Source organism: Scomber scombrus, chromosome 10, assembly GCF_963691925.1.
Source record: "Scomber scombrus chromosome 10, fScoSco1.1, whole genome shotgun sequence".
In the NCBI taxonomy this organism is placed as follows: domain Eukaryota; kingdom Metazoa; phylum Chordata; class Actinopteri; order Scombriformes; family Scombridae; genus Scomber; species Scomber scombrus.
Window position 1 is genome coordinate 17,331,670 of NC_084979.1, and position 23,076 is coordinate 17,354,745.

Genomic DNA, 23,076 nt, shown 5'->3' on the forward strand with positions numbered 1-23,076 from the left:
ACTTGTATTTTACGCACAGAGAGCGTGATGACAAAACAGTCTTATTACAGACTGAAGACAAGCTATTTAGATGATAATCTTCAATATAGCTTCCAAGCCATCTGGGAGGTTACTGTGGAAACAGAGGACCCATGGCAACGGTGATTGGGGTTACCGAGGAAACGACCGTCGCCATGGAGACTGCATCACAGCGGGCTATATTTGAGGCATCCAAAGAAAAGCACATTCCATCTTTGATTGTTGTATGTGTGCGTGAAAGAGCTCTGTGTTTCTCCCCTCTCACGTGTGTCTTGCGTCGATAATGACACACTGACAGACGGCTGGCCCCTGTGTTTACATGGTGCCGTTACGCATTAAAAAGCTACCAGTACAATAAATATCCAGGAATTATAGGGGATTGATTTTAAAGACAGTAGCATTTGGACTAGACTTTAACGCACAGTAAATGCATAGCACATAACGGTCTAATTGAGATAATATATGCTGAACTGTGTTTTTCATACATTACATGTGTTTAAACACACACACATATTTAGATGATTCTGAATATTATACACAGGCTATGACTGACGAATCACGACTCATAACGCATGTTAATACAATGTGAGTGTCCTTCGAGTAAAACATACATTTGCAGTCATCTTTCACGGTTATAAAGCTTCTATTTCTACCTGTTGTGATAATATACTGGATATTGCACAATGCACAACTGGTCAATTCCCCCACTCAGAAAGGAATAGCAGGCCTAATACTTTAAGGAGCTCTTGCTCTCCAGGCGCGAATGGAAGAGAATTATGAATTCAGATCACTGAAATGAAAAATCCTGATTCTCTGAATGGAGCACAAAGCAGCATCTCTGAACAGACAGGGTTTGCTCTTTCTTTCTATCTCTTTTTATTCCCTTTTGTTATTAATCTGATCTACCGCTGCTTACACACACTGGTGCGCAACGACAGAACCAGCTGTGTGTTGACACATCGACCCATGTCCTGTGTTCAGGGCAATGACACTAATACTGGCTACACGTCTGTGAAAATCTTTTTGTCTATGTTCACACAATTTTGCGAGTTGTTTTGTGTGGTAGTGGGGAAGTTGGGTTGCTGTTTAAACGCGGTGTTTATCCCATGTTCCTCTATCACCATATACTCGCTCTTGCTGAGTGAGGAAGAGGATCGGGTCTTCCTCAGCTCCTCTGTGTCTGCCAGAGGCTGACAGCTGCCCACGTGCAGGTATTGTGCCTGCTCCTCGCCCTCCGTCTCTCTGTGGTAGAAGTAGTTGAAATTGGAGACAATGACAGGTACAGGCAGAGCAATTGTCAGCACACCGGCGATTGCGCACAGAGACCCCACTATCTTCCCCCCGATTGTCACAGGGTGCATGTCCCCGTATCCCACAGTGGTCATGGTGACAACAGCCCACCAGAATGCGTCCGGGATGCTGTTGAAACCCGAATCTGGGTCGTCTGCTTCAGCAAAATAGACAGCACTGGAGAAAAGGATGACACCGATGAATAGGAAGAAGATGAGCAGACCCAGCTCACGCATACTGGCCTTTAGAGTCTGTCCTAAAATCTGAAGCCCCTTGGAATGACGGGAGAGTTTGAAGATGCGAAACACCCGAACAAGCCTAATTACGCGCAGAATGGCTAATGACATGGCCTGCTGTCCATTCCCTTGCCTCTCTGCCAGCTCTGTGCCCAGGGTGATGAAATAGGGGATAATGGCCACAATGTCAATAATGTTCATAATGTTTTTTGAGAACGTGGCTTTACTCGGGCATGCAAAGAAGCGCACCAGCAGCTCGAAGGAGAACCAGATGATACACAACGTCTCCACCACAAAGAACGGGTCAGAGAAGGGGCTGATAAAATATGGGAGTGTGCCATTTATCAAAGGTGCAATAGTGATCGGATCCCTATTATCGTCCCTGAACTCCGGCAATGTCTCTAAGCAGAAGATGACAATGGAGATGAGAATGACCAGGACAGACACTATCGCTATGCCCCGGGCGGGACCCGAGCTCTCTGGGTATTCAAAAAGCAGCCACACCTGTCTTTGAAATTCATTATCTGGCAACGGCCGCTCCTCCTCCTTAATGAAGCCCTCATCCTCTCTGAACTTCTCCATAGCCTCCTCACCTAGCTCATAGAAGCGTATCTCCTCAGAAAAAATGTCAATGGGCACATTTACGGGTCTTCTGATGCGCCCACCAGACTGGTAGTAATACAGAATGGCATCAAAACTGGGTCTGTTCCGATCGAAAAAGTACTCGTTCCTGAGAGGATCAAAGTATCTCATCCTCTTCTTGGGGTCCCCCAGCAACGTCTCTGGAAACTGCGAGAGAGTCTTGAGTTGTGTCTCGAAGCGTAACCCTGAGATGTTGATGACCACCCTCTCGCAGCACTCGTGATCCGGTTCATAACGGTCCAGAGAGTGGTGGCCCGGGAGAGCCGCCGACTCTTCTAACATGTTGTCACACGCCACAACCGTCATCACGTCGGCCTCTGTCTCGGTGTATCCGTGGTTCACCAAATTGTCGCCCCGGGTTTTGGTTGCGGTCGGAGGGGGTGATTGCAGGAGGCTGAGGTGGTCGTCCATGCGCAGATACAGGGGCGGCCGCCTCGCCCCCTCAGCAAACCCCGGTCAACCACAGCCGCCGACACAGCCTCGTCTCCTCCACTGTCTCTCTCACTCTGTTCCAGCACTTCACTTTCACTCTTGCTGTTCCCGCCCACGGCGAAAGATCTGGGTTTATAAACAGGCCTTTCCCCCGCCCACAGCGCGCCAGCGCTGGGTACCTTGCCTTGTCCTCCTCCAATCGCAGGACGCACCAATATACACAAGAAGCAACAGACGGGCGTCATTCAACACCATCGTTTGGGCGTGCCCTCCTCCCTTTGCCCCTCTCTCTGTCTTGCAGACACGCGCTCATGCACACACACACACACACACACACAGACACACACACAGACACACACACACACACACACACACATACACACACACACACTTAATAGGCGAATCCAAACAGTCACATTTTTAAACAAGGTCATTGCCCCCAGATAGGACAAATGGACTACTCATAAATAATCAGAGCCTAATTTTTCCGGCACAGAAGCACCAGCACCTTTGGTTACAGCTTTAGTTTATTCAAGAAACGAATTTTGGGTTTGCCATAGCAAAATTAAATGGAAGCGGAATATTATTCATAAAACTATTGTTACTTTCCTAATTATGCACACAGAAATCCCGTTTGAGTGATTGCCATCCCATCTGAAAGCTGAAATATTTGATCTCTGCTTCCCAGGGAAAAGGTGGCGATGACACGTGTCCAAGTGAAGAGGAACAAAAAGAAGGCAGTGATGAGGAAAGGGGAAGAGAAGACCAACGTCGATGTGAGAGAAAAACGTGTTTCTCAAACAAGAGCAATATGAAACAGAATGCATGTTCTTGCACGTCCCATATATCATATAAAAAACAACGTATCGTAGCCATTCATGGACACTAGCCCCGTATAATATTTTAGGACTAGTATGGTGAATATCAAAAGGGCAAATATAGAAACAGCACTGGTCCTGTGGCAGATTTGATCCAATTTAGAGAGAGAAAAAGTTTTCCCCGTTTTCTCACCTGAAACGTCTTTGCTCCCACTGGTTCAGTTCAGCTCTGCTATGCTTATTAGTGACGTTTAGCCTACTTTACAACCTTTGTGTTGAATTTAATGATATTCATCTCCAACAGTGACCTGGCATTGTTGCTACTTGACAAGTGACCCAAAATGTCATCATTAATACAAGAAGAGGAATCATTATGAAAAAAATAAAATAAAAAATGAGTAACGATGATTCATCACAAACAGATAAACTGTTGAAGTATCAAACAGATTAATACATTGTCTTATAGCCACCAGTTTCTGATCCACTTGTCTATTCAGATTATCCTAAACTAGTTTGTTTTCAATATTCATTGTCCAGTCCTATTAATTGCGGGGATTTTTTTAAACCCCAGGGGGCTGCTGTCCGAGGTGCTGAAATGAAAAATGAAAACTACCACAAACTATGAATTTTTCATGCAAATATTTGTGAGGAAGAGCTTTCTGAAACAATCCCCTTGGTTGGTTCATACTCGAGGATCCAAAACACTTCAGCAACTAGAAGAAAACTTTGCTAAAAAGATAAGAGACCATACAGATGGCAGCCGATATTATGAAGTCTGGCCATTAGCTGTAATTTATGATCTCGCCCATCATACCTTCTGTAGTCATGTCTCAAGTAAGAAAAACAATTTCTTTTAGGCAACTTTGATAAAGGGTTTATAAACCCAACAAGATTTTTCGCTGCCCGAAAAGATTGCTCTCATTCATGCCTTGTAACTGATCTGTAAAGCTTTAGTAAATCTCAATTAGAATAAAGCCATTATTTACAAACCAAGAGTGCCATATTATATAGTGGTGTCAAAAAGTCATTGTGATTTCTATTTGTTTTTCTATCTGTGTTATATTGTCAAGTTTGTCACAATAGCTAGTGCTCTGGAAAAAATTGGCACCACTTATTAAGGTTGAACTCAACAATATCATTATTTTGCCTCCAGAGTTGCTCTGTCTCCAAGAAATGTTTAAAACACCAGCCTGCCAATAATGAGATTTTAACCTATAAAGACTGAACTTAGTAGTGTGAAATGACAGCAACATTAAAATAACAAATGTTAGTCATTTATTAATCTTGACATTCAATTACAGGACATTTGGGTTACAAAATCTACTTAAACCAAAGTGTTTTCTCTTGGCTGCTGGAAGACACGTCCATGTTTTTCCTCAAACAACTAAAGGAGCCTCAGCTGCTGGCCTTCGATAGTCTGAGATGTGCCAGATTTCTTTATTATTTTAAAATGATAACAATGATAATTAAAACTGCAAGCAGTGTCGAAGGGTTAGGGTTAGGGTTAGGGTTAGATGGCAAACTAAGACCACAAATGAGTCTGGGTGACTTCTCAGCACAAAGGAATGTGGGGGAAGGGCCAAAAAATCATTAAGATTGAGCATTTTTGCCTGGATGGCAGACTTCCTGTTGGACTTAGGATATGGGTCCAAGAGGCTTTTTAGTGCGTCTTTACACGATACATGTGTTTCCCGAATTTTGTTTGTCTACGTCAATCTGAGTGGAGGGGCTTGATTTTTTAAATTTTCTAGGGGGCGCTATTAATCCATTTTGCGTCTGCCATTTCCGCGATCCTTAAAATATCAAATTCTTCGCCGGATCAGACATGATTGCAAGTTTTGGTGAGTTTTGGGGCATGTTTAGGCTGTCAAAAAGGCGTAAAACTATAATAATAATAAAAATCATCCAGATTGAACATTTTAGACTGGATGGCTGACTTGACCTGTTGGACTGAAAGGTATGGGTCCAAGAGGCTTTTTTGTGCGTCTGGACATAAAACATAGGCCTTGTCGATTTCATTTCTCTATGTCAATGTGGAAGGCGGGGCTTAAACTTTGAAATCTTCCAGGGGGCGCTGTGGAGTCATCTTCTCACTTAAAAATCCCAAACTTTGTCAGTAGTCAATATGTGTGACTGTTGACGTATGTGTACAATTTGGTGAGTGTAGGAGTTCGGGAAAATGTACAAAATGGCTAAAGGCAGTAGGGGGCGCCATTGAGCTGTTGTACCACGCCCAGGGGCAGTTATGGTCTCAAATTAAAGAGCTCCTGAGTGTGAACCTATGTGGGCAATTTGGTGATTCTGTGAAGACGGGAAAGTCCTCTAAACGCTGTGGGAAAAACGGAAAATTGACGCAGGAAATGCACAATAACTCACTTCCTGTTAGAGTGAAAATTTTGAAAAAAATAATTTGGGGGTTTACCCATGAGTGCTATGAGTCCTGTACATTTTACTAAGATCAGACAAAGTTTGTGGTCACATGACCTGCTGTTAGGGGGCGCTATGGAGACCACTTGCCACACCCACCCCCAATGATGTTGAAATTGAAACGGCTTCACCAGGTGTGACATTTTACGCACTGCATGTATTAACATCCGACAATGTATGGAGGAGTTATAAGGGGTTATAAGGAGTTGTTTGTTTATACAAAGTTGTTTGTTTATACAAACAAACAACAAACAAACAACTTTGTTTATAAAAACAAACAACTGCCACGCCCACCTGGTATAACGTAGGTCAAATCTGTCATCAAGTTTACATAATCAAGGTATGAGGATGACACAGTTCGATTCTGAAGTCTGTGGAGTCAAAACTGCAGGAGGAGTTCGTTAAAGTACGAGGCCTGGAAATGGGGAAAATGGCGGAAAAAATGCACCTGTGATCCAAGATGGCCGACTTCCTGTTGGACTTAGGGTATGGGTCCAAGAGGCTTTTTTGTGCGTCTAGTCATGATATATATGAATCCTAAATTTCGTTCATGTACGTGCATGTAGAAGGCGGGGCTTCAACTTTTAATGTTCTAGGGGGCGCTGTAGAGTCATCTTGGCACTGAAAAGGTTGCGGTTATACCAAAAAATCATATTCGTGAGTCTTGATGAGTGTGTCCAATTTGGTGAGTTTTAGAGTTTGTCAGTGCATCCTAAGTGGGAAAAGGCATTAGGGGGCGCTACTGAGCTGTTGGGGCAAAATGTTGGGCAAATGTGGTATCAGATGAAAGAGCTCATGATTTGAAACCTACGTGGCAGGTTTCATGATTCTGTGAACATCATAAAGTCCTCAAAGCGGTGTTCGAAAAATGAAAATCGGTGCACGCCACGCCGCGTGGGCGACTTCCTGTTTGGTAAAAAAATTCCACAAAATTAATTTCCCCATGATCCAATGAGAGCTATGACATATAAAAATTTCATGCAGATCCGAGAACATTTTTGGTCACATGACCCGACGTGTGGGGGCGCTAGCGAGTCCCCTTACCACGCTTGCGTCCAATCACATAGAATTATATAAATTTTCACCAGATGTGACGTGTGTGCAGAATTTCATGAGTTGTCATGCATGTTCAGGCCGCCAAAAATGCGATTGATTTGGCGGCCCTTGATTAATAATAATAATAAGAATCTTGGCAAAAGCAATAGGTCCCTCACTGACTTGTCAGTGCTCGGGCCCTAATAATAAGAATCCTGGCAAAAGCAATATGTCCCTCACTGACTGGTCAGTGCTCGGGCCCTAATTAAATCAGATAATTCACCAATAAAGAAACGTTAATCCACATGCAGCTTTCTTCTTTATTCAGAATTGTTACCAACTATGAATTCAATTATGTGTATGGGTATGCAAGAAGGGGATCTCCCACTAGTCTCAAACTTCCTTACAAGGTCAGAGGAAATGAGGACAATCCCTCAAGGTGAGGACATTTTTTCTGGTCCTCACTTCTATGAAGGTCTGCTGGGTCTAAGGACAAATGTAGTCAGTGGGAGGTCTTCAAATATAATATCGCAGCTATAATGATTGTGTGTGTGTGTGTGTGTGTGTGTGTGTGTGTGTGTGTGTGTGTGTGTGTGTGTTTGTGGGTGTGTTTTTGTGGGTGTAAGTGGGTGGATGGTGGTGGGTATGTGAGCTGGGAATAAAACGAGAATGAAGAAGCCTGAAAGTTGGCTGAAGTTTGCTCAACAAAGAAAATACCAAGTCTGCTATAAAACCTTCAGCAGCTCTCTTTTAGTCTGCGCCTCTGATGTCTTTCACTGATGGAGTATACCTTGAAAAAGTGTGTTTTACTTTCATACTCTATACATCACAGTCAGGCGCGCACGCGCGCGCACACACACACACACACACACACACACACACACACACACACACACACACACAGACTACAGATCAACAAGTGGAGGGACACAACACTAAATGGAGGAAGGGAGGGGGGAAAGGAGGAAAGGGACCTTGGCTAATTGTGACAGATGACTGTGTTAGGCACTCATGAACATCTGCTTCCTCCAGATTAAATTAAACAAGCAATGAATGACTGGACTAATCTGAGAAGTCCCCCATCAACATGGGCGATGTGTGATAACACCCAACCTGACAAATAGAGCCCCACCCTCACATTAAAAAACTTGTATTGTACCTGCACTGTACTTGTGAGTATAGTGCAAGTTTACCCTAACTGCTACATGACTAACCCTTACCCCAATTTAAACCACAATTTAATACTGCAGCTTCTTTTTTGATACTACCACAGGGGGGCACCAATACTGGTTTAACGTTTTTTTTAAATGAATGACACAAACAGATATTATTTTAATTTTTAGATTGCAGAGCAAAAAGTTTAATATACTTCCAACAGGGTCTAACTGAACCCAAAATCATTTTGGCAATTTAACTTGTCCATACATTCCCTTTTAATTTAGACCTACTCATTAAAAAGTCAATTTATGGTAAACCACCATTTTTAAACTTAATTACATTCACTCTGTAATTTCCCACTACTTTACACTTCTACCAGACTACATTTCATGAGGAAATATTGTACTTGTCATTCCATTATTTGATTTTATTTTTAGCTATTTTGATTAGTTACTTTTTTATATTTTTATATTTCATTTATTAATTAATTATTGAGTTTATTAAATATGATGCATTCTTACCAAACAGTATATACAAATTATTAAAATTAGCTTAAGCTTGATGCAATCTGATATTTAAAATTCTGCTCACATGATTATGACTCACTAATAATAACCTTTATTGTTATATGATAATGTAACTCTGACAGGGGCCATACTGTTGCATAATAGTTGTTCATTTATGTATTTTTTATTTATTTATTGTGTCATGCACGTACAAGTGCCCAGCCCACATGATAGACAAGAACAAAACTTCTTACATTACGCAGCAAACAAATCACTTTACTTTACTCAACACATGCAATCAGCAACACAAAAGATTCAGCTCAAGAAAATTAATTAAAATTATACTAAATAGTATAGGCATTAAATCATCATATAATGTGCATAATAAAATACTTTTGATGTTGTTAGTGCATTTTGTTGATTATACTTGCAATATTTTGAGTACTAAGATTAAGATTACAGTGACATTGGTTCAGAAAATGCATTGAAATGGACCTGAGATCTGTTCAACCCAGTACTGGAAGTACAACTCCCTGGTTGTTAGAAACATAAAATGAACTATGAAATAGATACATGGGGAAGACACTGTAATTAGTTAAAGCTGCAACCACAGTGAGAGTCTTGTTCTGGGTCGGAGGGGTTTAATTTTTGACAACTCTCTGTGTGTAGAGCCTGTTTTCCTATTGAGGCCACATTGAAGCTGTCTTGTATTAAAAGGGCCAGTTGGTCCACAGGGAAAGAGCTCAGGGACAGCCAAAGGGCCTTTTAATGTGGTTTCCACTCTCCATGTTAAATATAGGACCACCCCAACTCCCTTATTAACCTACGAAATTAGGTTACCTTGCACATTGCACTTGAATGTCTCAAACTGGAATGTGGCTGACTGAAAGGCGTTGAAACAGGCCCAAAGAACATGTGAGGGGGAAATGGGTCATTTTTGCAGGAAGAACAGCTCAGTTGGCTGAGGTCATGGACATCTGGTTGCACTTGAGAAAATGGGCTGGTTTGGATCTTCTGCAAGGGATGCAAAGCAGTCTCCATTCACACAGTTCCCGGAAAATGGTGAAGTTAAGAGAAAACTAAAGGGTGTGGATCACGTTTCTGGCAACCTGTCCCAGCGTCTACAGGTCAGCATTTATGTGTGGCTGATGGCTCTAACCTCACTAGTAGACTGAATGTGCATTAGTGTGCTATGTGTGTTTGATCTCACCAGGAAATACTCACATTTGACCATTTACCACTCGCCACCCTATTGCCACTGCTGCTGTAATGGAGCATTTATTTTTCCATGATGGTTGTCTCATTTGCTTTCCTTTCATCTAATTAAGAAATGCCACAGCCCATGTTTGTTTTGTTCTGGCATCTGTTTACATACAGCCATCTTGGAGGAGGATCATCTGTGCAGCAAGTGTTTCCTTCCTCATATGTTGTTCTTATTTTCAAAATTGGTCTAACATTGATGTCACTTGATCAACACAGCTGACTGTAATAGCAAAGATTTTTTTTTAAAACTTGCTTTTTGTGTTTTTGCATTATAGGTTCACAGATAAAGCCACTCACAGGAGGGAAAATTATCAAATGTTAATGACACATTTGAGTATGTATGTACATATAAGTCTAGAAGACGGGTTTCAGTGTATAAAGAGAAAACTCTGTGCAGAGACATCTTGTCTGGACAGTAATGTTGCTTGATCACATCTCCCTTGAGCTGTGGAAAAGTTTAGGTGTGTCTCTGGTTATATTCCCCTGGAGAGGCCTTAGGGAACAACAGGACTAATGTCAGAGAATGAGAAGAGACATTCAGACATATGTCTTTTATTAACAAGGGAACAGCAGGAGTGTAATTTATACGTTAACTTTGTCATGGATGATTTGCATAGTAATATCTACACTTGAAACCTGTTAAAATGGATCTTTTTCAGTATTATCAGCATTTTTACTTCTAATAAACTAGCCTGGCATGCTATTCTGAGATGCAATTGCAACCATAGTCATGACTTTATTATTCCATAGACAGCTAATTAAATCCGCTAGTAATCTCTATATGATAAATAAAATCCAGATTCAAATCACTTTTACAAGCACTATTTTCCTGTTTCTCAACTACTGACCCGCATCCTCTTCCTATCCACACATACATACACAGAGGAAGCACACAGGGGTGCTGTAATCCAAAAATTCACAAATGAAGAGGAGGCCCATATGGACAAAGCACCTGAGTATGTAGACTAATTAATCAACTGCTCATATTAGCATAACTATTAGATATCACTGCAAGTGTGCAGCTGCACATGACAGAGAGTGAGAGAGAGAGTAAAGACAGGACCATCTGTAGAACAAAGCCTGACTGCATCAGGTCCGGCTGTAACCCCCGGCAACGGAGAAAGGGATGGTGGAGACAGACAGGCTAGGGGAGAGGAGAGCAAGGGGAGAGGAAGAAACATGGCTGAAGATCGTCTGGCTGTGGCACTCTGTTATTGTTTAAGTCTGATGATGATGTTTGGAGACAAAGAAATAAACAAACAGTAGACATGCAGTAAAACCATGCATGCGGACCAACACACGAAAAACACACAAATGTACACACAAGACCCATCTTTGCAATACTTTTCCAACGTCTTTAATCTGACTTTGCCACTTCAAATGAATCTCTTCAGGTTGACTTGGATCCAGTGAAGGTTTCTGGAGACTTCCAGAATGACTTGTGTGTCATAAATATGAAGATGTAGCAGCAGGCAATATGTATGCATAATAGATACAGTCCCACCAGAGCATATCAGCTGCAGCAGTGAGAGAGAGGGGCTTTCCTGTTCCATAACCACCACAACCTCCATTTATACACAGAATGAGGACAGAAACATAAAAAGCCTTCAAATGTGGAGGCAAAAAAAACTGCAAAGCTGAGGTTGATTTAACTGAGGACTCCAATGTGTTATCTGTATGGAAGCTCTGGAGACCAAGCAGGACTTTGATGAATTATATTTACTTCATCTGTCTTCATGTGTCTCCTATGATGGAATGTCTAGTACAAGCCAGGGAAGCTAATTCCTCCCACAGTTTTAGGATTAAAAAAGCAGAAATGTGAGATCCCCATCACATCAGATAACATCCCCTCATCGTGCCCACCTCCCTGCTCTTTCCTACGTCGACTGGCTCACACTTCATTTCTCACCTCATCGTCTCCCACTCCATGTCTCTCACCTCCACTCATCTCTTTCCACACCTTATAATCTCTCCTTCTTCTTTTAAAGAAGAATTTACTGACCAATGTTAGTGTTCAGTTGACTGGTCTTATTTCATGCTTTTATGTTATCAATTACTAACCAAGTTCGTACACTTTAATTTACAGTGTGTAGTTATCTTTAAACTTCTTTTTATCTTGAAACATTTTTGAAATGCCCCAAAGCTTCTTCACTTTAAATTTCCCCATAAAGTGAAGAAGCAAGAATACCAGTGAGCTCAAGTTATCCTTTCAAGTTTTATGATTTTATGCTATGCAATATTTCATTATGTACCTTGACAAAGGCATATACTTTGTTTAACTGAATGAGTGCTTGTTTGTGTATTTTGAATGTTTTTGTTTTTTTAATAAATGTAACATATGTGTACCCATCTGTTTTTACAGTTCACCTGTGTTTGACACATTCCTCCCTGCCTTGCCCCTTGTCCCCAGTTGGTCCAGATGGTTGCTGGTACATGTAGCGGTGAAACATGCATCCTCAGAGGCCCATTGTCCTGCAGAATGAATTCCCTCTTTCAACTACCACATGATTCAATTTCAGACCAAATTAATTTTTAAAAATGTGCAATTTTTTTTTGGTTAATTGTTGGTTTGGCCTGGGAAAGCAGGTAGAGGATTATACACGGTCGCCCATAAAGTTGGAATACAATATTTTTTACTTTTTCTAATGAAATGATTGTGACAATGTGATTTATTCTTGATAGATAAAGTGTATATATTCTCAAAATTGTATTGATCAATCTCATTGCAGCTGGTCAAGGGTGATTACTGATGTATTAATAGAAAAAATAAAAAGTGGTATGTGTCTGAAAACAAAATTATTCCAACTTTATGGGCGACCTTGTATGTTACACGTACAGTGTCAGGGATGTATACATTTAGAGTTTTCCCACATATATATATATATAGCACTTTATCTTTATACCCAAAGTGCTTCGAAGTGAAGGCGGGGAAACTCACCTCAAGCAAAACCAATGTGTAGTACAATGGATGTATATAGAGAACTCCAGGGTGGGACCACGCTAATTCCAGACAGTTGCTCAATGGCACATGAAGCACAAAAAGTCTGACTTTTTATGCATAGCTTCCATATCTGTGGGGCCAACAGAGCAAGCATATCAGCAACTCCATCAGCTGAGCCAGCTACTTCTGGTTTAGCCCTCTGGCTAACAGGAATGGGGATAAAACAATTCAGTTGTGCACCTCCTCTAGATTTTCGAAATGTGTTTGGACCAAATGGAACAAATTCTGATAGTGAAATGAGTCTTTTCGCATGGTTTGTGATGCCCAAAAGAATTGTCTGCTGATTTACAGATGTCTCTTTCTCTTTGGGCCCAGTAGTGTCATGTTACATTGTAATTATGCAGTTTGGCCACTATATCAAATTGTCTTCAAAGCCTGGTGCTCTTTCTGGTGGCTTATTAGCACCCACCTGGGTTGATATACAGCAACCGTTTTGGACCAGAACGTTTACCACACAGCAGCTTAACGTGGAGAGGGAGGGAATCATTATTGGGCCAGTTACACTGGATGATTGATTAGATGGCCATATGGAGAGAGCCAGGCTGGGAATGTTTACCAGGGCACCAGGGAAACCCCTACTCCTTGTGAGAAGTACCTTGGGGTCTTTAATGACCACAGTGAGTAAGGACCTCGATTTAACATCTCATCCGAAGGACGGCAATTCCTGGCACAGTGTCCTCGTCACTGCACAGGGGCATTGAGATTTATTAGGACCAGAGAGAAGACTGCCCCCTATTGTTCCACCAACATAATTTCCAGTAACAACTTTGTTTTTCCTAGGAGGTCTCGCATCCAAGTACTAGCCAAGCCCGGACCTGCATGGCTTCAGTCATTCAGCAGAAACAGGGTACATGTTGGTATGGCTGCTAATCTATTTGTTAAACCAGCAATGTTTTACTCAAAAATTGTTTAACATTGTGTTAACAGTCCAAATAACAGATTATGGTCAAAACAGAAGTTTGAGATGCTGTATATTCACTGTGTTTTCCCAAATCAATGATATGTGGGGCTGAAACAGAGTGAAACAAAACTGTTTCCTAAGCACCTCTGAGCCTGCGCTCCACTGAGAGAAAATCAGATTTACCAACAACAGTTGAAACCAATGCATTATCTGTTATTGTAGACAGCTACTAAAAAGATTTACAGAAAGTCCACAGTTACATACTGTATGTCACATGACATTTGATAATAATGAATAGTTACACCCTCATCGTTCACTGCAACATGGAGCCAACAATCTGTGAAGCTGCTTACGCAGCTTTAAATATAGCTTGGTTTAAGAATTCGGACTATACAACAATGTTTCAGAAGAATTTAATCTGAAAGCAATATAAAATTCCCTCTCTTTACAATATGTGAAACTGACGTAAGCTCTCTAGCTTTGTCATCCTTTCAGCAGAAGGCAGCAAGTCAAAAACTTGCAGATGCAACAAAGTTAGGCTGTAGATATGCTCAAGAAAAGCAGTTGAGTCAATGAAGAAAAACACCCTGACATTTTATTACCTGTAAAACACCTGTGTAAGTGTAATCTGTTGATATTGTCTTTCCCGCTTGTTAAATAATTAAACTTCCAGCCTATTTTGTGCCCTCATGTCGATCAGCAGGTGAAATGGTCACTTCACGCAATACTGTAGAGAATAAACAGAGGCTAGCTGTTGTATAAATGCATTTTGGGGGACTTCAGGGAAGGATGGCTTCCACTGCAGGCCACCCATCAGCACAATTTCCATATTCCTCTGCTGTGGCTTTCTCCCTGCTGTGTGTTTTACAGATGGATGAAAAGGGAAAAGGAAGGCATGTGTGTGGTGTGTATTTGACTGATGGTACCATGGGAGGTCCGTACCTTTTCAAAGCTTGCTGGACTCCACAGAGGCAGAGGCAATAAGTCATTAATAGAACTAAGCTGACACACACATTATGTGGCTGGTGCTCCTTGGTGGCCTCTCTAGACTCCATGCACACTCTCCCTCAGGCCACACTTCCTTAGTAAATGGGTCAGTCTGCCTTTGCCAACAGCAACAGTACGGACATGCACGTTTTATCTCTTTATTTTCTTCTGCTTCTTTCACCTCCAATCACACTCTTCCCTTAATATCAGTGCGTATTCATTCTGTGTCACCTATTTTTGCTATCAACTTTAAATCCTGAATTATCAGAGCAAGACGTCTTGTGATTTCAAAAAAATCTGCATGCATGTGAGTATATTGACATTTAAGTAATCTATGCAAGTAATTGTTAATCCCCTTTAGTACAAGGTCACACAGGCAACACTACTTTCATTGCAGATTCAGCAACTTACTTTCATTAACATATTACAACACACAAGAAGAGATTAAAGAGGTTAAAATTAGGCCAAGTACATGCCATTTGACTTCACTGTACATTCATTCCCTTTAACGAGTGTTACAGTCGAGGTTAAGTTTGTATGATGAGGGTTTAGGAAAACTTTAACAAACACGAAAGACAAATCATTACATTTTCACTTTTGCGTATACAATGAAAAAACAGATTATGGTAATATTAATTAAACTGTCCCCTTTATTCACAGCAATCTGAGTTTGTGATAAATTGTTACCAAGAAGGATTTGTGATCTTTTTAGGGCTGCACATGAAGAAATGGAAATTGCTTTTCTTTTTAAAGTAATTTGTTTATAATTTTATAATCATACTTTGATCTGCTCTTTCACTTTTCTGGTACACACACATAATTGAAACTGAGATGAGGATATGCCAAAGCAATTCAAAAGATGTACACATAATCTCAGTCTGTTAATCTGGTTATGCATATTACATTTACAACCTAAATGTGATTACAATACTGTAACGCAGATAACATGATTTTCTTCTAGTTTGTCATGGACAGGTTGTTCTGCTCAGCGTTCACTGTATTCACAGGCCTGCTAGCTGAGCATACTACCATAATTTTATTTGTCATTTGATTTAATTTTGATCCTACTATTTTGATACTCTCTGTATTTTGAGAACTGCTTTTATATTTGTTGCCTTGCAATAGCAGGCAGCATGGATTCCCTCTCGCTAGCAGGTGCCTGCTTTACCATCTTGTATGATAGACTATACTATAATAGAGGATTCAGGATGGTGATTTTTCCAGCTCACTATTTAACACAGTATCACCCCTGAAGATCAGAACTGTGTAATCTTATTGCTTTCCTGCAGGAAGATCTAGTTGTGCTCCCACAAGCACCACTGTGTTGCACAATAATTGTACAAACAATTATTCTCAAAATAATACAAAACAGCTGTCTAAAGTCTCCTGAACTGCAAACTTACCACTGATGTGTGTAAGGAAGCTTGGAGTTATCATGTTTAACTTTTCTAATAATATTATTATTAGATTACAACAACTTTATTCCTGTACATACTGTGTCATGATTATTTCCAATACAACCAATGTGTGAAGACTGTGACAACTAGGATATTATTGATATCTGCATACCCCCAGCTTCCAACTTGACCTCTGCTGATCACTTAGAATAATGCAACAAATTGGTTTGGCCCCAGGTTATGTATGACCTCATAACCTCTTGTAATTCTGAGTGCAAATCAAAGTCTCTTGACATTATGCTCCAGGCCATTCCTAAATCTAGATTAAGGTCTAAAGGGATCAGAGCAATCAGGTCTGCCTTTGTAACTAATACGCTATGTGTTAATCTATCTTGTATTCTGTTTTTCCACCACTGTCCTCTTTTAATGGATCCTTTAATACAAAAATAACCTATCGTTGTATTTTTTCTAAAAATTCACATTTCAATTTAATGTGTTATTCCTCATTTTGTAGGGTACTTATCTGGGTAAGGATCCAATACTATCATATTAGTAGTCTTGGTAAAGAAATGTTAAAACGGTAAGAAAAAGTGAAAAGGTAACATGAAAAGGAACAAATAGTGTATGTGTTTCCACCACTGAGTGTGTTTCAACTGCTGCAGATTAACATGCATGTCAGGACTGACTCTGAGACCACTCCAAATAGCAGCTCTTTTCCTGGGCTGTCAATACACGTGTACACAAATGACAACATACAGCCACAAACACACCTGCACATACTGAACACATGCAATCACATAACTAAAGCACCTGTTTGTGTGTGTACAAGTCGTACACTATTGTTTTCCTTTCTTTCCTCATTCATCAGAATCATCCTTCCTTCCATCTGTCTTCATACGCCATCACTGGCCTCACTGAAAGGTGTTGCCTTGATAAATTATTCAGTTTTGGCATTTAGAAATCTCTGGCCTTGTGGACAGAGAACACACATTTGAAAAATATGTGTGTTATATGAACCATTCCCTCAGCATGCATCCTCTACCCCCATTACATGTCACATTTTGTTATTTTTAGTGTTCAATCACACAACACAACACACACAACACAAACACTTTATCACAACATTGGTTTTCCAAAAATGAATGGCATGTTGCACAGAAATGGTAAAGTGGTTTTACAGACTGCGATAATAAATATGTAAAAGTTATAAAATAAAAAAATACAAATTGAGCAATGACAAACAGAGGATACCATTTTAGATTTTTGTGGTACAAATGTACTAAGCCTGGTTCATATACTTTGCTTTTAGCATTAATGATCACAGACACAAATGTGTTCATTAACAAAACAGTGTAAGTTATAACCATAGCAAAACAAGAAAGTAAAAAAAAGTAGGCAATTGTCATTTACTCATTGTAAGCTTCTTAATGCATAACTGTGCCGCTTAATATTTGTGAAGTTTAAACTGATCAGAAGTATTGATTTTATTACAAGAGAAGAGAGTACATACACATGACAGCCTTTTGACATTCAACATTACAAAAAATAGCAATAAAAAAGGACTAAACAAGAGACATTGAATGAAACCAATCTGAAACCAGGAAAAACATTTAAAATACAGATTCAATAGCAGCTTGCCCAGCAGGGTTCCTGGAAGCAGAGATAATATTGTAATTGATAGGACACAGTTATAGCAACTCAGTGTTCTTGCCAAATATTCACCAATTAAGTCTCAGAAAGTCTATTCTTTCTTGAGACAACAAACATTTTTCTGCACCTCAGACTAAACAATAGGATTATTTAAAGAGGGAAAATTTGACAGTTAATTCCCACCTCACATGTCCATCTTCATCTTGCAAGAGACTGTCTTTATCACTATAACTTCATCATCATAAAGCCCAACGATCGTTCACTCTTGACTGCTTTGTTAGGCTTGCAAGAAATATATCAACAGATTTCACACCTGTTTTTTCCCCAAACAAAACAGACATTTCTTTAATTCTCTTGTCACTGATCTTTTCCTAAAACTTTGTCATTTGGTGCACTGTGTGCCTGTGATTCAGTGGTGGTTAATTGGACGAACAAGCTTTCTATTCCCTGTTGTGAGAGAGGACAATGTGATGAAAGAACTAACCCAATTTCTCACAGCTTCCCATACAAGGCTGCTGATATGATTAATCTCAAATTCACACACACATGCAGAGGTGCACGAACACAGCCACATATGCACACTTACATGAACACGCATGCTTTTTGTCAGCTCTTGCAGTATCTCTTTTAAGTAGGAAAGCATAACATTTTTTGTGATGGATCCATGTTGTATTAATGACTTTATGACTTTTTTATTTTTTTTTTACAAGTTCAGTAACTTGAATAATTCGAGAGCTGGGCACTTCTATAAAAATAGAAAAAACAACGTTCAAATAGTCTAAGAACTTACTGTAAGATAATGAGTTCAACATTCTTATTTTAGTCTGTGGTGTCATTCAGAGATTATAAAGGCAGTACATCTGTGCTTTTCACTCACCTCTGGTGTACTCATGGCCAGTGTCCTGGGACCCTGCAGTGCTATTTCTATTCAGAAGAAAGAAGAGGACAGGAGGGGTGAAGTAGAAAAGAGAAGGAGAAGGAGAAGAGAAGAGAAGAGAAGAGAAGAGAAGAGAAGAGAAGAGAAGAGAAGAGACGAGAAGAGAAGAGAAGAGAAGAGAAGAGAAGAGAAGAGAAGAGAAGAGAAGAGAAGAGAAGAGAAGAGAGGAGAAGAGAAGAGAAAAGTAGAGAAGAGAAGAGGAGAAGAGAAGACATGACAAGGATCAAGTTATTGTAGGTCCATACAGTGTTTCCCTTCAGAACAGGGCAAAGGGCTAATAGCGCTGAGACTCTGGAAGGCCTGAGCAACTGGAGGAATCAGAGCAAATAAAAACTGCCACACAAATAGACCCACATAGACATACATGCTATAGAAACACACACACTCACTCACCACAGACCTCCCCAGCTACCCACTTTGACAGATGAATTCCTGGGGCATCTAGGGGATGTGAGAGAGTGTGAATTGAATTTTAGGTCGAAAAAAAAAGGAAACATACACACACACTAATACACAGAAATGCACACACACACACACACACACACACACACACACACACACACACACACACACACACACACACACACACACACACACACACACACCACACACACACACAGCCCATAAACAGAATGACATTGGCACAGTTAAATCTCAATTACACTGCAGCTATGGTGCCCTCAATCTTTATAAGACATAACGTCTTTTTGTCCTTCATCATGCCTTTCCATCCTTCCTTCATTTCTCACCCTCCATCTGCTCCATGTTTCAATTAACTCACCACTAAACCACACTCTCCCCCCATTTCAGGCTTATCCTGGGTGTACCTTGTGTGTGTGGATGCATATTGTTGCATGCCCTTTTGGATGCGTGTGATTTTATGCATCCATACGTGTTTACATGGGTGTTTATCCTAAGGGGAGACCCGTGTTTGAAATATTAAAAAAGCAATCTGTGGCACAGGGGAACTGAAGCTGCAGGAACTATGATTGTTCTTGGGGAAGTAATTTCAGAGGCATGTTGCGGAATGGAGGCCTCAGAGTTGTAATTCTCACTGTCATATCTCAGCCTGACCTCATTTACATAATCATATTGTGGCTAAAAGGCTCCATTGGTGAACATATGAGGTATATGGGTGAAAAGTATACCTGGTAGAAAGAAGCACAACAGCTGTGAGTACAATCCTGGATGTACATATGGATTATGGAATTGCACTTTCCTGTAAGTTCAATGTTGAGGTGAATGCAGGTAAGAACTATTATAATTATAATATAAAGTCCATGTTGAATCTGCACATTGCAAATTTTAGTTTTTTTATCCTGTATTTTTTATATGTTTTTTTTTTTTTTTTTGGTTGACTGCACACATACAGTATACATATAAAGAGGAAGGAGGGAAGGAAGGAAGGAAGGTTATTTACTATTCATACTATGGAAAATGTTCTTTGGTGCTGAAAAACAACACTAAACAGGACAATTAATAATAATACACTGTACCAACAAACAACATAACCAACACTCGCACAGCCCCCATCCCCGTCACACTTGCACCCCGCCCCCCTACCTACTCATTCAATCCCAAACATGTCATTAACTCACAGAACATTTGACATTATAACAGAACATTACTGCAGGGTCGCTAGAGTATTTTATTTACTGCATATAGCATAAAGTAAGAAAATTAAGTAAATGTGGAAGAATTCATTTTTAATATTCTTGTGAAAAAAGCATATGTTGGCCTCAGTGTTGTCAAAACAAAGTGATTACTGTTTTGTTTAGAATTTAACTGCACTAACTGAATGTTTTGCCATTTTGGGAGCAGCATGGAAAAAGAAGCAGTGAACACAACATCACAATCTTTTAAGTTGACATGGAACATTTTTGCTGCTTGTTTATAGATACAGCAGATGCAGCAACTGGCAATCTAGAGAATGTAGGTTCCATATTCATTGTTTTAGTGTTGTTTTTTGGTCTCTACCAACTGCTGAGGGAAATATCCGTTTCTTCAGCTGCTAAATGCTCCACTGTTTTCACCAGTCATTTGCTTTTTGTCTTTTGCTTTGCTATGTCTATGGTGAATATTTGGAGCATTTTCAATGAAAAAAACAGAGAGATTGAAACAAAATGGTAAAATAGCAGTCAGTAAAACAAAAACAATGAGCTAAAAGATGCTATAAATATATGTTTCGTGACCATGAGTAAACCCCTTCAAAAAAAAATTTGTCATATGATCCACTGTTAATACAAACATATTGAATCCTCCTTCCTATAGGCTTGTACTGTATCAGACTCACGCAATCAGAGCGAGAGTCACGCAATGACCGTTTTCACACGCACTCATGCCACGCTGCTATTTCTCACGCTGTCAAAAAATAATACTGAATTATCTTTTTAAATTATTAGTTTGGACCCCCCCATACACTTTTACCATGTAGAAAACCAGTATATCAATATATCCACTGAGCGCTGTTTTCAGAGCGCGGTGTCAGTGCTTCATTATTAAATCTGTTCCGTTCGTTTATTGACAGAAAACCCAAACTGTTAAGAAGCGCTAATGCTATGTTAGTAAAATAGTGAAAAGATAAGGAGAGTGGTTAGTTTTTATTTGATAGTAACTATAGAGAGGACTGGTCTGTTTTTGGCTGACAGTCTCTTGGTTTGATGTTTGCTTTCCCAGACTACATGGACATAAAGAAGAGTAAAGTAAGTCATCACTGGTAGTAATCCGTTAACTTCAGCTAACTACACCTGAGTCTTACAGGAGCTGACTCATATATAAACTGGCTCATAAAACTGACAATTATTCTACTTTTTGATGAGTAATCTATGGCCTGCTGCTGAGGGCCCCCATTACATTGTCCCACCCACATTTCAAATGTTTCCTACGCCCATGCTGTACATACTCATGTTTCTTTACTTAAAGTACAAATTAAATAAAAATTTCTTTGACGTAAGGTGGCGACCATGAAAGGGCGAAAAAAAAGATTGGGGGCCCGCTCAGCTTCCCTCTATTCTCACTCCAAGGTTTTCTGAAAAGTTGACAGCTCTGGTATATGTCCAGACTGACCAACAGAGGCACCACAAATATATTTGTCTCATGTCTATTAGTATATTCCTCAGACTAACTAAAGACACATCAAAAGACCACCTGTAACTCAATCGTTCACCTCTATGTGCCACTACCATGCAGGGATCTTCAGGAGAACGGAACAAAGACAGTAAGAGGGAAAGAAAGGATACGTGGAATAAAGGATTGAGGGATGGAAGGATAAGGAGATTAAGGATGTGTATTTGAAGGTGGGGGTTCGATTAAACAGCTGACTGTCCTCTGGCCTGTAATGGCCTTTACCATAGCAACAATGCCCAGTAGAGGTACGTTAATAATGCAACAGACATTAGAAAAACGCTGCCAATCAAAGAGCTTAGGTCCCCACTGCACTGAGTAAATTATTCACCACAGGCACTGATTAGAACAGGGAAAAAGAGTGAGAGAAAGAGACTGACAAAGGTGTGGAGAGCGTGACAAAGGAGAGTGATGTGACTTGAAGGGGAGGAGGAGAGACAGACAGAAAAGACGAGAAGAGGAAAGGAAGGTATTTGCTTGTTATGTAACTCAGGAGTTGACAAGAGAGAGCATGAGGTTGTGGCTTGTTTCAAACAGCTTGCAACAAAATAACAGTCTTGTTAAAAGAGCTGTTGTTCTGTGCTAAAAACATGATGTGATACTTAACATGCTCATTTACCTGCTTTGTTAACATTTTCTTGACTGTTTCTTATTTCTCATAGATGCTCTGAAGGCTGTGAGCTAATTCAGAGGTGGAAATACACATTCACACACACAAAGGAAGCATATGCAAACATGTCATCTTCCCGTCACTGATAGGAATGCGGATCCCCTGTGTATGAGCAGCTGCGAACGTGGTCAAGGACAATGAAACATAACACAGTCATTCTCTTTTTTTTCTCTTCTGTCTGTCTCTGTCTGACTATCTCTCTTTTTCCTTGACAAACACAAACACGCCACCACTTCCTGCCCTTTCAATTAGCAATGCTTGAAAAACAGCGCTTCCTGGCAAACCTTTATTCATTAGGATCCAATTAGCGACTTAAATACATTGAGCTCATGTGTAAATTTAGCCTTTATATGATCACTTCATACTAGCAAAGGCAACACAGGGATGGAAAGAAGCTGGTAATTAGAGGCCTGTGGCACTAAAGGAAATGTGCCACATAATCATTTACATGTGCATGCACACAAGATAGACACACACAGATGCACGTACAAGGATTTTCCATAAGCAACATTTTCCATAAGAAAAAGTAAAGGTTATTAAGTTCATTTCAATTTTCAAATTTTCTTCAAGCAACTTCAGGTTGCA

General features: G+C 40.2%; 1 protein-coding gene across 1 annotated transcript; it reads right to left on the reverse strand.

Annotated features, from left to right (window-relative positions):
• Positions 1-1,019: 1,019 nt before the first annotated feature.
• Positions 1,020-2,597, reverse strand: LOC133987395 (potassium voltage-gated channel subfamily A member 3). Its single transcript, XM_062426748.1, has one exon. The coding sequence runs from the start codon at positions 2,595-2,597 to the stop codon at positions 1,020-1,022; it is 1,578 nt and encodes a 525-aa protein (XP_062282732.1).
• Positions 2,598-23,076: the final 20,479 nt, after the last annotated feature.